At 51.0% G+C, this 15,134-nt stretch overlaps 1 protein-coding gene across 1 annotated transcript in view; it reads left to right on the top strand.

The window, feature by feature from the left end:
• Positions 1–183: 183 nt before the first annotated feature.
• LOC119578170 (plexin-B-like) overlaps positions 184–15,134 on the top strand; it is a gene marked incomplete at its 5' end in the record, with an annotated part of 47,927 nt that continues 32,976 nt past the window's right edge. Inside the window, 1 exon segment of the mRNA XM_037925907.1 lies at positions 184–830. Within this exon segment, the coding sequence (XP_037781835.1) occupies positions 184–830 (647 nt within the window).

Below are 15,134 nucleotides of genomic sequence, written 5' to 3'. Positions count from 1 at the left end.
CGACTGGTGTCGGCTCTGCGCTCAGGCCCGGGACTGCGTAAGGGCGATGTTGCTCACGTAGAGGTTTGACCTCATTCTGTTTGGTGGTCTATTGTTTCTTTAATTTCTCTTTTTTTTTTTTAAACTGTTGACTTTAATATAAGGTCCCGTGGTATTTATTTATCATTTGGATTTTCACATCAGACCCCGCGCAGCTCGCCTCGCACGGCTCCGGCTTCTGCCCGCGCTTCTGGCAGGACCAGACGCCGCTGCTGGCCGCCGACGGCGCCAAGAGCGAGCTGCAGCTGCTGGTGGAGAACCTGCCGGTGCCGCGCGTGGGCCAGCTCGGCTTCCAGTGTGTGGTGAGCATCGAGGGCGCCACCATGCTGGTGGGCGCGCGGGTCATGGGCGCCGCGGACGAGGACGACGGCAGCATCACGCCCACCACGACGGCCACCAGCAGCCACCAGTACCACCGGCGCGTGCAGCGCGTGGTGTGCGAGGCCACGGTGTACCGCTACGAGTCGGGCGAGGGCGAGTACGAGGCCCGCGTCACGCTGGTGTGGAACCGCGACCACGTGGTGGACGCGCGCCCGCTCACGCTCTACAAGTGCGGCGTGCTGGGCGCCCACCGCGGCCACCACGACTGCTCGCTCTGCGTCACGCGCCACCCGCGCTACCGCTGCACCTGGTGCGGCGCCGCCTGCAGGTACGCGCCGCACTGCCCCTCGCTCACGGGCGTCGCCGCGGCGTCGTCGGCGGGCGTGGCGGCGAGACCGACGATGTTCGGAGGGCGCGTGGATGCCAACGACGCCCGCCTGGCCCAGTGCCCCACGCCCAGGATTGACGTGGTAAGTACGCCCTCACCTTTTTGCCCTTGCGACCGAGCCGCGACGTAGGTGGCGTGGGCGGCGGCACCTACGCCCACACCACGCCGTCGTAGTCTGCGTATTTTGATAAGAATCGTATTTTTATTCCTCCAAGTGGTTTTCTTCACATTCTTGTCACGTCTTCTTCGTCGGGAAGTTTGCTTGTCTCCCTTTCCGACGCTCTTTAATGTTGAACACTTCCCTTCCCCGGAAGGAGGAGAGATAAGGACAAATAGAAGTACTAAAGAAGAGGGAAAAAAAGGAACTGATGAAAATTTGATGAAGGAGGGGATGGGGGGGGGAGAAGACGCTCGCGAAGACGTAGCAGCCGTTTCTTATGGTGATCCTCGAGGGGAGACTGGTATTTTTTTTTTTTTTTTTTTCATAATTATAATTTTCTAGGAACGTGGGGGCAATTAAACGGCGCGCACAATTCCCTTTGCCGAGCGTCTTGGATTTTCCTAGCGGGGAGATATCGAGGCGAGGGTGCAAGGAGGGGCGTGGGGAAGGGAGGAGAGAGGAAGAAATGCGAGTTAAAAAAAAAAATCTTATTCTTCATATTCCTCTTCTTTCTCCATTCCTTCTTTATCCTCTTACTCCTCCCTTCTTCCTTCCTTACTGACTTCCTCTTCCTGTACCTCCCGTTGCCCTCTTTCCCTTCCTCTCTCCTTCCCTCTCTCCTTCTACCATCTCTCCCCCCCCCCTCTCTCTCTCTCTCTCTCTCTTTCTCTCTCTCTCTCTCTCTCTCTCTCTCTCTCCTCTCTCTCTCTCTCTCTCCCTCTTTCTCATCTCCTCCCCTCCCTCTCTCCCTCGCTCTCTTCTCTCTCTCCCTCCCTCCCTCCCTCCCTCGGTCGAGAGCGTAGTCGTCTCCCGTGGTCGTAAATAAAAACTGAAGGAAGAAGAAAGTTTCAAGTTTTCAAATCTGTCCCTCATCTCCCCTTTATTCTCCCTCCCCCTCTGTCCCCTCCTCCTTGCACCTCCCCCCTCCTCCTCTTCCCCATTACTTAATTGAAGTTTAATACGACAGAGAGAAACAGCAGTTTGAGGGGTTTTTCCCCACCTCCCTCTGCTCTTAAAACACATACACGCACTCGCTTTCTCTACTTTTTTTTTTTTTTTTTTCTCCCCCCTTCCCCCCTCTCTCTTCTCTCTCTTCTCTCTTTTCTCTTTTCTCTCTCTTTCTCTTTCTCCTTTCTTCTTTCTCTCTCTCTCTCTCTCTCTCTCTCTCTCTCTCTCTCTCTCTCTCTCTCTCTCTCTCTCTCTCTTTCTCCTGTTTTCTATCTCTTTCTCTATTTGTCCCATTTTATCTATCTCAATCTCTCCTTCCCAACATTCCGTTTCTCCCTCCCTCCCCATCCCCCCCCCCGGCCCCACTTCCCTCCTTAGAGCAGATTCGCCATAAATCTCGAGAGGACCATCTCGTATAAGCGGGAGAGACAGATCCTGCTTGGCGCGGCGTGGCACAGTGTCATGGAAATGTCCTGGCCCTGTTCTTTTCCTCTCCATCCTTTCCTCCTCTCTCCTTTTCACCTCTCCTTCCTCTTTTCCTCTCCTCCTTCTTCTACTCTCCCTCCTCTTCCCTCCTTCCTCTTTTGCTCACCTCCCTCTTCTCCTCTCTTCCTTTTTCTCCTCTTCTCCTCTCTTCTCATCTCCTGCACAGTGTGGCATTGTCTTGATCCTGTTTGTTTAAGTAAACCTGTATTTTTATTTATTTCCTCGATGTTATGCTTATTCTCAGATTTATTATATAGAATCCCGTGTATATACAGTTTCTAGTGTATTAAGATATCTTTCCGTCCGTGCGGAAGGAAGGAGGGACGTTGATGGTTCAATAAACAGTGAAATCCGGACATATCCGACTCGTCTGTGGTTCGATTCTCCGACTCGTACCCGATTCAACCACGACTCGACCGGAATTCGACTTCGATTCGACTCGGATTCGACTCTGTTACTCTCTTTCTCGATTCTCTTACTCGACTCTTAATTCGGCACCCCGATTCGACTCTCCGACTCTTTCTCGATTCTCATACTCGACTCTCTGACTCAGTAACTCTCCGATTCGACTCCCCGACTCGACTCCCGACTCGACTCTCCGACTCGACTCCCGACTCGACTCTCCGTTCGAGGCGCCGGAAACGCGATGTGGATCCACGGGTTTCGGTGCATCAGTGTTACTCGCCGCGGCTGCATCAGGCGTCGTGTTTATATTCATGGCTGCGGTTGGTCGGAGGAAGGAGGAAGAAGAAGAAGAAGAAAAAGAAAAGAAGAAGAAGAGGGGGAGGGAGAAGGGGAGGGGGATGGAGAAAGGGGAGGGGCAGAAGAGGGAAATTAGGGCGAAGAACCGGCGGTACATCAGCGAGGAAAATGAGGATCGGCTGCCGGTCCGATTTACGAGCGGATCCGAGGCAGAAACACATAATCTCAGCCGATATTCGCGATGGAGAAATACGAGACGCTGTTCCCATGGCATTCATGATCTCTTGCTTATCCCTACTCCCTCCCCCGCCTCGGCCCCCATCCCCCCCACCTTCCCGTTTCCTTTCCTTGTTTCTATTTTTATCCCTATCCCTCTGTCATCTTTATTTCATTTTCCCTGTCCCTTCTCTCTCTTCTGCATCCATGTTCTTGCTCATACCTGTTTCTCTTCTCCTCCCTCTCCTCTTCCCTGTTCCTATCCCCCTTTTCCTCTTTCATCTATTCCGCTTCTCCTCCTTCCTCTATCTCCTTTCTCTTCCTCTCTTCCTCTCCCTCTCCCTCTCTCCCTCTTTCACACCTTCATTATCATTGTGTTTCTCTCCCAGCGCATGAGTTCAACCTTTAATCTGGCCATAATTATTATTACCAGCTGATCGTTATGTATTGCACATTTTTTATTCTCCCTCCTCTCTCTCTCTCTCTCTCTCTCTCTCTCTCTCTCTCTCTCTCTCTCTCTCTCTCTATCTCTCTCTCTTTACTTCCCTCTCTCTCTCTCTCTCTCTCTCTCTCTCTTCCTCTCTCTCTCTCTCTCTCTCTCTCTCTCTCTCTCTCTCTCTCTCTCTCTCTCTCTCTCTCTCTCTCTCTCTCTCTCTCTCTCTCTCTCTCTCTCTCTAATCAAATCTTCTTTTCAATTATCCTTATTATTGTTATTGTTTTCCCCTCCGCATTGCGCTAGTGTGGTACCGAGAACAGGGCTGGAATGGGGGGAGGGGGGGGAGGGGTTAGATTGCCGAAAACAGGAGTATCTTTTTAATTAACGTTTGATTAGAGCATATCGCGGGGGGGAGGGGAGGGGGAGGGGGGGTAAACGCGTGCCATCATAGCGACTTGGCGGCGGCAACGACCGGCGGCGGGGGGGGGGGGGGGGAGAATAGCGGCGGCAAACAGATTGATTCCGCGGCCGACATTGATGACGGGGATTTCGTTACCGGTTTTTTGTTTTCCGTCGTTGCGGTGGCGGATTGTTTGTCTCTTGTTCTTTGTTTTGTTTTGTTTTTGTTTTGTTTTGTTTACTGTGTTTGTGTGTATCTGTGTCTTTCTGTTTACTTTATGTTCTGTGTGTGTGTGTGTGTGTGTGTATGTATGTATGTATGTATGTATGTATGTATGTGTGTGTGTCTACCACTCTCCCGCTTTAGCCTCCCTCCCTCCCTCCCTGCTACCACCCCCTCCCCCTCACACACACACACCACACACACACACACACACACACACACACACACACACACACACACACACACACACACACACACACACACACACACACACACGTCTGTCATTCTGCATTTGTGTACACGTCAGTTCCCAAAATCTTTGCTGTTAGCTCTTCCGGGATGATACATGTATATTCATACATTCCCTTGTTTTGCATATGTAATGTATTTACGGATGTAATGACTGTATTTATGTATGTGATAGAGGGGAGAGGAGGAGGGGAAGCGAGAGGGAGAGAATAAAAACGGAGAGGGAGAGGGAGAGGGAGAGGGAGCGTGTCACTGGCTGATGGATTTTGATGGATGGCGCTCCAAAGCCTCTCCCTCTCAGTTCTCCGTCTCCCTCTTTCGTGTGTTTGTATTCTGCCGTTCGTTATTTGTATTTGTTTAATATTCCCTCTTTTTGTCCACGTCCGTTCGTTTAATTTATATATCTCTCTCTTTCTTTCTTTCTTTCTGTCTTTCTTTCTTTCTCTCTTTCTCTTTCTCTCTTTCTCTCTTCTCTCTCTCTCTCTCTCTCTTCTCTCTCCTTCTCTCTTCTCCTCTCTCTCTCTCTCTCCTCCTCCTCTCTCTCTCTCTCTCTCTCTCTCTCTCTCTCTCCTCCTCTCTCCTCTCTTCCTCTTCCTCTTCCTCTCTCTCTCTCCTTTTTGTGCCTATCAGCCAATCCGTTTATTCAAGAATTCGACACGCATTCTGCCGTCGAAACCTTAATAAAACGGCGAAAAAAAAACATTGATTGGCAACAGGTGTACGAGAGAGAGAGTTGCCAGCGATCAAATATTTGTCGGACGCTTCATCTGCGCTCGATCTCTTGTATGGGATGACCTCCAGGGACACACATGTGACCTGCTTCCGTTGATGCGAATGCCCGGGGTAAGGGGGGGGGGGTTGATGTTGTTGCACCCTGTTGTTGGCTGTTGTTGGGTTTAACATCAGCTGTTTTTGTTTTATTTTGTTTTATTTTATTTTTTTTTTTTTCGTGTGAGGGGGTATGGGGATTTGTTTTTGCTGTAAGTAAATGTTTTTTTTTTTCGATAACTGTTTTTAGCCTGTCTCATCTCATTCCTCTTTATTTTATTTTGTCTTTCTCCTCCTCCCACTCCCACTCCCACTCCCACTTCCACTTCCACTACCACTCCTCTTCTTTTTCTTTCCTCCCCCTCGTCCTCCTCCTCCTCCTCCTCCTCCTCCTCCTCCTCCTCCTCCTCCTCCTCGCCCTCCCCCTCCTCTCCGTCTTCCTCTCCCCCCGTAATGCATAATTCACGACCCCCGCCCCTTCTTGTTGTATTTCTTATCAGGCCAGAATAATGGCATTAGCAAATCCGAGGAAGCCCCTCAGAGTCCGAGTTGTTAATGTCTACTCTTCTCTCCTCCTCTGCTTCCTCCCCTTTTGTCTCCTCTTCCTTTCTTCTCCCCTGCACCTCCACCTCTGCATCTACCTCTATCTCTGTTTCTCCCTCTCTCTTGCTTTCGCTGTCTTTCGCTCTTTCATTCTCTTTCGGTCCTTTTCTCTCTCTCTCGATCTTCTCTCTCTCTCTCGATCTTCTCTCTCTCTCTCGATCTTTCTCCCTCTCTCTCTCTCGATCTTCTCTCGCTCTCTCCCTCTCTCCCTCTCCCTCTCCCTCCTCCCCCTCCCTCCTTCTCCCCTTCCCCCTCTCCCTTTCCCTCCCTTCCCTCTATCCCTCCCTCTCTACCTCAGTCCCTCCCTCTATCTCCACCCCTCCCTCCCTCCCTCCCCCTTCCACCTCACCCTTCACCCCCCCCCATCTCCCCCACCACAGAAAAAAAATAAATAGTTTTTTCTTTCCCTTTTTACGTTGCATTGATTACTTGTCCTGTTATCCGCTTTCTTGCACGGTAGTCTTTCAATTGCTGATTCTGAGGAGGAGGAGAAGGAGGGGGAGGGGGAGGGGGGAGGCCAAGTGGACGACGCTGAGATTGGTCGTCAATCTTATGAGAGAAGTAGGGGAGGGGGAGAGGGAAGGGGAGGATAGGGGGGGTTAGGGGGGAGTGGAGGTGGGGTTAATTGGGAGAAGGGGGGAGGTGGGGGTGCGAGCAAGGGGTTGGGGTTTTGAAGTGATTGGGGAGAGATTGGCGGGGTTGTGAGGTGGCTAGCGTGGGAGGGGAAGGGAGGGGAGGAGAGGGGAAGGGAGGGGAGAGGAGGGGAAGCCTGGTTAGTGCCTCTAGGTCCCTGCTGCGCGCCATTTACAAGCACCTCCAGAAGAGATGGCACCTTGGGCATCCCGCGGCGAAGGTTAATGTTGCTTATCCCGGCGTGGCAGCTTCGTCGAGGGCATCTTTGCGGGCGAGACGGCACCTCCGTCCCCCAGCAAGCGAATCTGAGCCCTGTGGCCCCCTCGGCGTAAGGGTGGATGTCGCGCGTCCCGTCCGCGGTCGGCCATTTGTTTGGCTGGACGCCCTATGAATTTCGGGCTCGAGGAGGGGGGGTGAGGGGAGGGGGTAGAGGGGGAGAAGGGGGGGGGGATTCATTGGCAGGTGAAAGATGGGCGACTTTTGGGCTTCGTATAAGGATGGCAATTTTTTTTTTTTTTTTTTTCTTTCTTTTTTTTTTGCGAGCATATGTGGTTTTGATTTTTTTCTCTTTTTTTCTTGACCATCGTATGTGTGTGTCTGTGTTTGTTTTGTTTAATTTTGTTTTGTTTTGATTTGTGATCAAGACGAACGAAGGCAAGATCCAGACATTGAAATCGAAAATGCAATTGATGAAATGGAATCAGATTGTGAGAACGCGAGGACGTGGATTATTATTATTATTATTATTATTAACGGTCAAACTGAAAGCCACGAATGCAGTAGCAGTTGCAGTAGCGAGAGGAGGCAGCCGGTAGCAACTGCAAGATAAGCTTCAGAATATCCATCTTTTCTTCTTTTTCCTTTTCTCTCTCTCTCGTTATTTTTCATATCTTTCTATTTCTTTCTTTCTTTCTTTCTTTATCTCTCTTTCTTTCTTTCTTTCTTTTTTTCTTTATCTCTCTTTCTTTCTTTCTTTATCTCTTTCTCTCTCTTGCGACGAAGTGGGGAAGAAGAGGGGAAGAGGAAAGGGGAAGAGGAGGAGAGGGGAAGAGGCCCAGGCAATCGCTGTGGACTTGAGAAGTGAAAGGGAAGTGGAAAGTGTGTGGGAAGTTGTGGGAACGAGCTGTGGGGTAGTGACCCGTAGGTTTATGAAGGGAGGGAGGAAGTGAAGGGGAAGAGAAAGGGAGGGGAGGGGAAGAGAGGAAGGGAAAGGGAGGGGAAGGGTAGAGGAAGGGAAAGGGAGGGGAGGGGAAGGGAAGGGAGGAAGGGAGGGAAGGGAAAGAGAGGGGAGGGGAGGGGAAGCGAGAGAAGAAACGGGAGGGAAGGGAAGGGAAATTGGCGTGAATAGAATGGAATGAGAGGAGAGGGAAAGGAAAGGAAAATGACCAAATGAAGGGAAGGGGAAGCGAAAGAAGGGCAAAGGTAAGTAGCAGTGAGCTTGTCGGACCGTTGCCACTCGAGCTGCTTGTCGTGCTTGTTAAGTCTACTTCGTATTGTGCTTCCGACGTCAATTATAGGGGGATTTCGCCGAGTGGTGGAGCAGGAAGAGGTGGGGGGGAGGGGGGGGGGGCGGGAGGAAAGGAGGAAGGAGGGGAAAGCGGAGGGAGGAGAGGAAGGAGGGGAAGGAGGAGAAGGAAGAGGGAGAAGGAGGAGGAGAGAAGGAAGAAGGAGGGAAGTGGTAAATGAAGAGGGTGAAGGAGAGGAGGAGGGAGAGTGTGAGAGGTAGGGGGGGGGGGGTAGACAGAGTGCCGAAAGGGCGTGTTAGCGAGGACGAAGGGGGAAAAAGAATGACGAAGGGGGATGAAGAGGCCGCTAACGAAGGACGTGCACTCGGCGAAGAGCCCCTTCTGGCCCTCCGGAATGACCAGGAGGAGGCCGGCCGCCGTCTCCTCCGCTGACCTCGCCGTCGTCGTCGTCCTCCTCCTCTTCCTCCTCCTCCTCTTCCTCCTCCTCCTCTTTCCTCCTCCTCCTCTTCCTCCTCCTCTCCTTCCTCCTCCTCCTCTTCCTTCTCCTCCTCCTCCTCTTCCTTCTCCTCCTCCTCCTCCTCCTCCTCCTCTTCCTCCTCCTCTTCCTCCTCTTCCTCTCCTTCCCCCTCCCCCTCTTCCTCCTTCTCACTCTCTTCCTCCTCCTCCTCCTCAATCATCGTCTTCGAAAGGGGCAACCGAGAGAGAAGGTAGATAGAAGCTGATGTAGGGAAGGTGGAAAAGTTTTTTTTGAGGGTGGAGAGGGGAGAATGGGAGGTGGAGAGGGGAGAATGGGGGGAAGGGGGGAGTGGGGAGGATGGCCTTTATGGGTGTTAGCGCTGGGTGACAACCGGTAATTATGAATGTTGGAATGTGATGGGAGGCCGTGATAATTCGGTCCCTAGACCTTATTATTTGAGCCTGTGGCTTCGCTTCCTCCCTCCTCCAGCTTTCCCTCCTCCTCCTCCCCTCCTCTGCCTCCTCATTCTCCTCCTATGTCTTAGTTATATTTTCTACTTCTTTTTCTTTCTTTTTCTTTTTCTTCTTCTGTTCCCTCCTCCTTTTCCTTCTTCTTCTTCTTCTTCTTTTTCTTTTCTTCTTCTTTTTTTCTTCCTCTTTTTCTTTTTTTTTTCCCCCTCCCCCCTTTGACACCTGATGCCTTTTGATGTATATAATTCCGTGAATCCACAAACACATGAAAGAAGGCGACTTGCAAACAGACAGAAACATACAAAAAGAAAGGAAGTGAAAGAAGAGAAGGAGAGCAAAAGAAAGAAAACTTATTTCACGTAATGCGTGTTAATTTCTTTGAGCCCCCCCCCCCCCTGCGATATCCTCTTTCGGAACAAGAGGGACTGAAAGACAATACACTACGCTATGAAACAATGCAAAATACGATACAATACGATATACACACGAAACAGTAAGACAATAAACGACGCTACGACACTACGACACAATACAATACAATACGATACGATGTACACAGAAGACAGTGAGACAATAAACTACACTACAACTCATACAATACGACTCCCATAAGACAATACATTACGCTACATTACGCCACAGTGCGATATACAACGAAGCCAACAAGGCAATACAACACGCTACGAGCACAATGCAGCGCGATACAATGCCGATATACACACCCACGGAACTAAATTGTGTATCGGCGCACAAAAGGACAGCGACTGGGGGTGGATACAGCGCGATGGAAGTCCGGGTCATGCTTGAGGGGTCCGCTGCGCCTTCCGTCGGTTGGGGGGTTGGGGAGGGAGGAGGAGAAGTGGGGAGGAAGAGGAGAAGGGAGATGGGTAAGAAGATAGGGATGGGAATTAGAGAGGGGGAAGGGGGAAGGAGAAGGAGAGGGGAAGAAGAAGGAGAAGAAAAAATAGAAGAAAAAGAGGGAAAAGAAGAAGAAAGAAGAAGAAAAGAAGAAGAAGAAAGAAGAAGAAGAAGAAGAAGAAGAAGAAGAAAAGAAGAGAGGAGGAGGAGAAGAGGAGAGAGGAGAGGAGGAGGGGGAGGAGGAGGAGGGGGAGGAGGAGGAGGAGGAGGAGGAGGAGGAGGAGGAGGAGGAGGAGGGGCATTATTCGCAATGGCTGGAGCTCCGTGTCCCAACAGTTACGTCTGTCCGCTGAATGGAAGTCTATATATTCGCTCACCGGGTCTTTCTTCGGGGTTTATGAGGTGGCGAACGAGGGGCGGGAAGGCACTCTGGCACTGCGATGGACCCCGGAGACGATGGGGGGAGGGGGGAAGGGGGGAGGGTTGCCGCCGAGTAAGTAAGTGTTGGCTTGCTTTCTCCCTTTCGTTCTCGGGTTCATTCGCCTTCTTCTCTGCTTTTTTGCTTGTTCTTTTTTGCGCTTTCTCCTCTCTCCCTCTCTCCTCTCCTCTCTCTCTCTCTCTCTCTCTTCCTCTCTTCCTCTCCTCTTCTCTCTCTCTCTCTCTCCTCTCTCTCTCTCTCTCCCCTCTCTTCCTCTCCCTCCTCCTCCCCCTCACCCTCATCCCTCCCCCCTCCCCCCCCCCCTTCCCTCCTCCTCCATCCGCCGCGCCCACCACACACCACACCACACCATCACACCCACACACACACACACACCACACACACACACACACACACACACACACACACACACACGCACACACATATTGTCTGTCTATCTGCCTCTTTCTTCATTTCCTTCTTATCTCCCCCCCCCCCTTCTCTCTCTTCCGTCCACGAGGTTTTTCCCTCCGCCGCCCACTTCGCTCGAGTGGGCGGGCGGGCGTTGGAAGCGTCGGTCCAGAGGGGGAAGCGAGGTTGTCAGGGAGAATATTTAGTGGCGTGGATTTGTGGCAGAGGCCGTCAGGGGGTGAATTATGCGATGGGGGGGGGGGCGTGCGGGGGAGTGTGCGCGCGTGTGTGTGATAGGGGAGAGGGAGGGAGAGAGAGAGGGGTGGGAGGGAAGGGGAGAGGGGAGGGAGAGAAAAGGGGGAGGGAAGGGGAGAGGGAGGGGGAAGAGAGAGAGAGAGGGGGAGGGAGAAAGAGGGAGAAGGAAGAGAGACAGAGACAAAGACACAAGGTTATTGATATAAACAAGCAGACAGACATTGATGAAGACAAAAAAAAAGATGAATAGACCAATTGAGTGGGCGAATGTCCACCACGCGAGGGGGACGATGATGGAAAGAGGGGGGGAGGGGGAACAGGGAGGGGAGGAGGGAGAGAGGGAGGGGGAACAGTGATGGATTAGAGAGGGAGGGAAAGGGAAGGGAGGAATGGCGGTGTGATGGAAGAAAGAGAGAGGGAAGGAGGAGGGCAGAGAAAACAATGATAGAGTAGAGAAAGAAGGATGGAATATTGATAGAGTAGAAAGGGAAAGAAGGGGGACATTGATGGAGGAAAAGAGGGGGGGACGTTGGAGGAGGGAAGGAAGGAAGGAAGGAATGAGAGGAGATGGGGGGGGGGGAGGTAGCCACGACGTCTCGCTCTGGTAAACGACGTCACAATACAATTAATCGCCACACGCTTTGATGCCATTATTCGTTACTACAATACCTCCTGTGGGCGTTTCCCCCCAATTTCGTTTTTTTTTCTTTTTCTTTTTTTGTTGTAATATGATAGGGAAAATAGATTCGGTGAGCGTACAGGGGCGAGGGAAGGAGAGGGAGAGAGAAAGAGATAGAGAAAGAGAAAGAGAAAGAGAAAGAGAAAGAGAAAGAGAGAGAGAGAGAGAGAGAAGAGAGAGAGAGAGAGAGAGAGAGAGAGAGAGAGAGAGAGAGAGAGAGAGAGAGAGAGAGAGAGAGAGAGGAAAAGGGGTTTTCATTCTCGGGTATGAATATTCACGAATAAAGAGGGAAATTACGCTGCTTTTGTTATGGAAAAAAAAACGCAAGAAGAAGAAGAAAAAGACCTTGGAAAATGGTGATAGCGATGCGAGCATAATCCGACTTGCAAATGGCACATTGCTCCTCCCTCCCTCCTACTCCCACTCCGCCCCCACCCTCTACCCCCAGTCCGCCTACTCCACCTCCCCCCTCCCCCTACCCCCTACCCCTACCCCCGACGACGGCTACGATTCGGCGACCGACGGCGGAAGTGGCCGGGAAGCGAGACCGACAAGGGAACGAGTTGTCGGCGGAAGGACTCACGGCATCGACACGCCGACGGAGGGATAAACAGACCGGCGAAAGACCGATAACAGACCGACGGGGGCTGACAAAGACCGACGGGCCGATAACAGACCGACGGGGGCTCACCAAAGACCAACGGACCGACAAACAGATTGACGGGGTTCGACGACACACCGACGGACCGACAACAGACCGACGGGGACTGAGAAAAGACCGACGAACCGACAATAAACCGACGGGGAATGACAGGAACCGACGGGGGCTGATGTAGACGTGTTTCTATTTGATATGATTGTCTGTATCGAGTGAATGAGGGATGGGGGTAGGGGGGGGAGGTGACTCACGCTCGGTTTTATGAGGTAGAATGAGGGGAGAGAAAGGAGGGAGGGGGAGGGAGGGAGGGGGGGAAAGAGGGATTGAGGTAAATAAGTTGCTGGATAGATCATTTGTGTATGTAAAGGGGGGGGAGGGGATAGGAGAGGTAATATATAGAGGAAGAGGAGGGGGGGAGGTAGAAGGAGAGGCAGGGAAGCAGATAGAGGGACAGGAAAAAGAGTAGATAGACGGAGAGGAGAAAGAGTAAATAGACGAAGAGAAGAGAGAAAAAATAGAGGAAGAGAAGGGAGAAGGTGAGGGAGCGGAGGAGTAGATATAGGGAGAGGAGGGGAGGGGGTCCATAGAGAGAGAGAGGGGGGGGGGGATTTTCCGTCCTGGCAAGTTAACACACTCGATAATATGTCATATTCCGCTCTGATTGGTGGATTAATTCGATGAGATGGGGGGGGGGGACGGAGATGGAGAAGGGAAGGAGGGAGGGAGGAGGGAAGGGGAAGGGAGGGTCGATTCCCTTCCAAGGAAAACTTCGGAGGGAAATGTGGCGTGTGATTTGATAGGGAAGGCCTCTCGCCCCCCCCCCCCTCGTGGCGGAAATGTGCGTGTGAGGGGGTGAAGAGGGGAGAGAAGGAGGGAAAAGGAGTAGGAAGAAGGATGGAGGAGGAGGAGAAGGAGGGCGAAAAGAAGGAGAAGAAAAGGAGGAGCTGAAGGTAACAAAAAAGTAAAAATTAATGAGTTAAATGAGAAAGACAGAAAGATAAAGAAAGAGACAGAGAAAAAGAGAAAGAGAAAGAAAGAGACAGAGAAAAGGAGAGAAAGACCGCGTAAAGAGGCACCAGTGACGAATGGCGGAAATATAGTCTTGCCAGGTCAGGTGGGGGTGGGGGAAGGTGGGGGGGGGCGGAGGTGGCCATGGACGAGCAGATGACGATGGAATGACAGTGTCAAGTGGAGGGGAAACGAGGGGACAGTTGGCACACCAGAGAGGGGGAGGGGGGGAGGGGGGGGCGCGGAGGATCTTAAAGAGAGAGATTTGATGAGGGTTTTTATAGAGTTGGTTGGGGAGGAGGGGGAGGAAGGAGGAGGGGAAAATAATTGATAGAAAAGAAATTGATGGATGGATATAAGATGATGGAGAGAGAGAGAGAGAGAGAGAGAGAGAGAGAGAGAGAGAGAGAGAGAGAGAGAGAGAGAGAGAGAGAGAGATGGAGATGGAGATGGGGAATCCTAAGTGAATGGCGAGGGATTTCGAGGATTTGGAGAAAAGAGATCGAGAAAAGATGGAAAAAAGAAAAAAGGAGGGAAAGAAGGGGGAAAAAAGGAAAAAGAAGAAGAAGAAAGAAGAAGAAGAAGAAGAAGAAAAAGAAGAAAAAGGGAAAAAAAAAAAATAATAATAAAAAAGGGAAAGAAGAAAAGAAAAAGGAAGAGAAAGGAGAAAAGGAAAAAAAAATCATGTTCAGTCTTTACACCATCAAAAATCTTGATTTATGACATGAATCAGAGCTCGGCGCGGGACAGGGGGGGGGGGGGGGGGGGGTTGCATGGGGCGGGCCCGAGGAAAGGGGGGGAGAGGGGAAAGTCCTCCTTCCCAACACGCCAAAATTTAATGAGGCCGGGGGGGTCGGGGGAATTTTGGCGAATTTTTGGGCAAACCCGGGGTCGAAGGGAAGAGAAGGTGCCGTCAAACCCGGGTTTTTTCTTTTTTATTAGGTTTTTTGGGTTTTTTTTTCTGGGTTTTTACTTTTTTTTTTGGGGGGGGGGGAAGGTGAGGGGCGGTCCTGGGGTTTCTATTCTTTTAAAGTTTTTCTTTTTTTCTTTCTTTTCCTTTCTTATTTTTCCCTTTTCCCCCGCTTCTCTCTTCTATTATTATCTACCCTATTTTTCCCTTTTTCCTCTCTCCCCCCCTCATCTTCTTTCCCCTCTTCTTTCTTCCCCTCTCTCTCGCCTATCCCTACCCTTTCCCTCTCCTCTCCTGTCCTTTTCCTCTTCTTTTCCTCCCTCTTTCTCCCCCTTTTCCCCCCCTCGTAAAAGGGGTTTTTAGGCGGCGGGGACGAAAGGTCCCCCCTTAAAAAAATCCAAAATTGTCTTTTGCAATTCGGGGGTAAACGTAAGTAAATCTGAGAGCCCTCCCCCCCTCGCAACCCCCTCCCTCCTTCCCTCCCCCCTCCTTCCCTCCCCCCTTTTAATTTGTCCCAAGTTCGGTCATTCAAATTGCTTTATCGTCCTTCGCCAGATTCGTGGGCTGGCGCTCTCTCTCTCTCTCTCTCTCCTCTCTTTTTCCTCTTCTCTTTTTATCTTTTTTATCTATCTATCTATCATCTTTTTCTCTATCTCTATCTCTTTCTTTTTCTATCTCCCCTTCCTCCTTTTTCCCTTCTCTAATTCCTAAATTTTTATCTCTTTCCTCATTTTTACTCTTTTTTTCCCCTTTTTTTCTCTTTCTTTTGTGTTTTCTTACCGTCTCATTCTGTTTTTTTTTTTTTTTTTCCCCACTCTTTTTTTCATTCCCCTTTCTTTTCCAAATCTTTTTTTCCCCCCCCCTTTTCCCCTTTCTTATTCTCTCCTCCCCCTTTCCCCCATCTTATTCTCTCCTCCCCCTTTCCCCCATCTTATTCTCTCCTCCCCCTTTTCCCCTTCTTATTCTCTTCTCC

This window comes from Penaeus monodon, chromosome 10, assembly GCF_015228065.2.
Source record: "Penaeus monodon isolate SGIC_2016 chromosome 10, NSTDA_Pmon_1, whole genome shotgun sequence".
Lineage (NCBI taxonomy): Eukaryota > Metazoa > Arthropoda > Malacostraca > Decapoda > Penaeidae > Penaeus > Penaeus monodon.
This window is presented reverse-complemented; position numbering and strand designations above follow the sequence as displayed.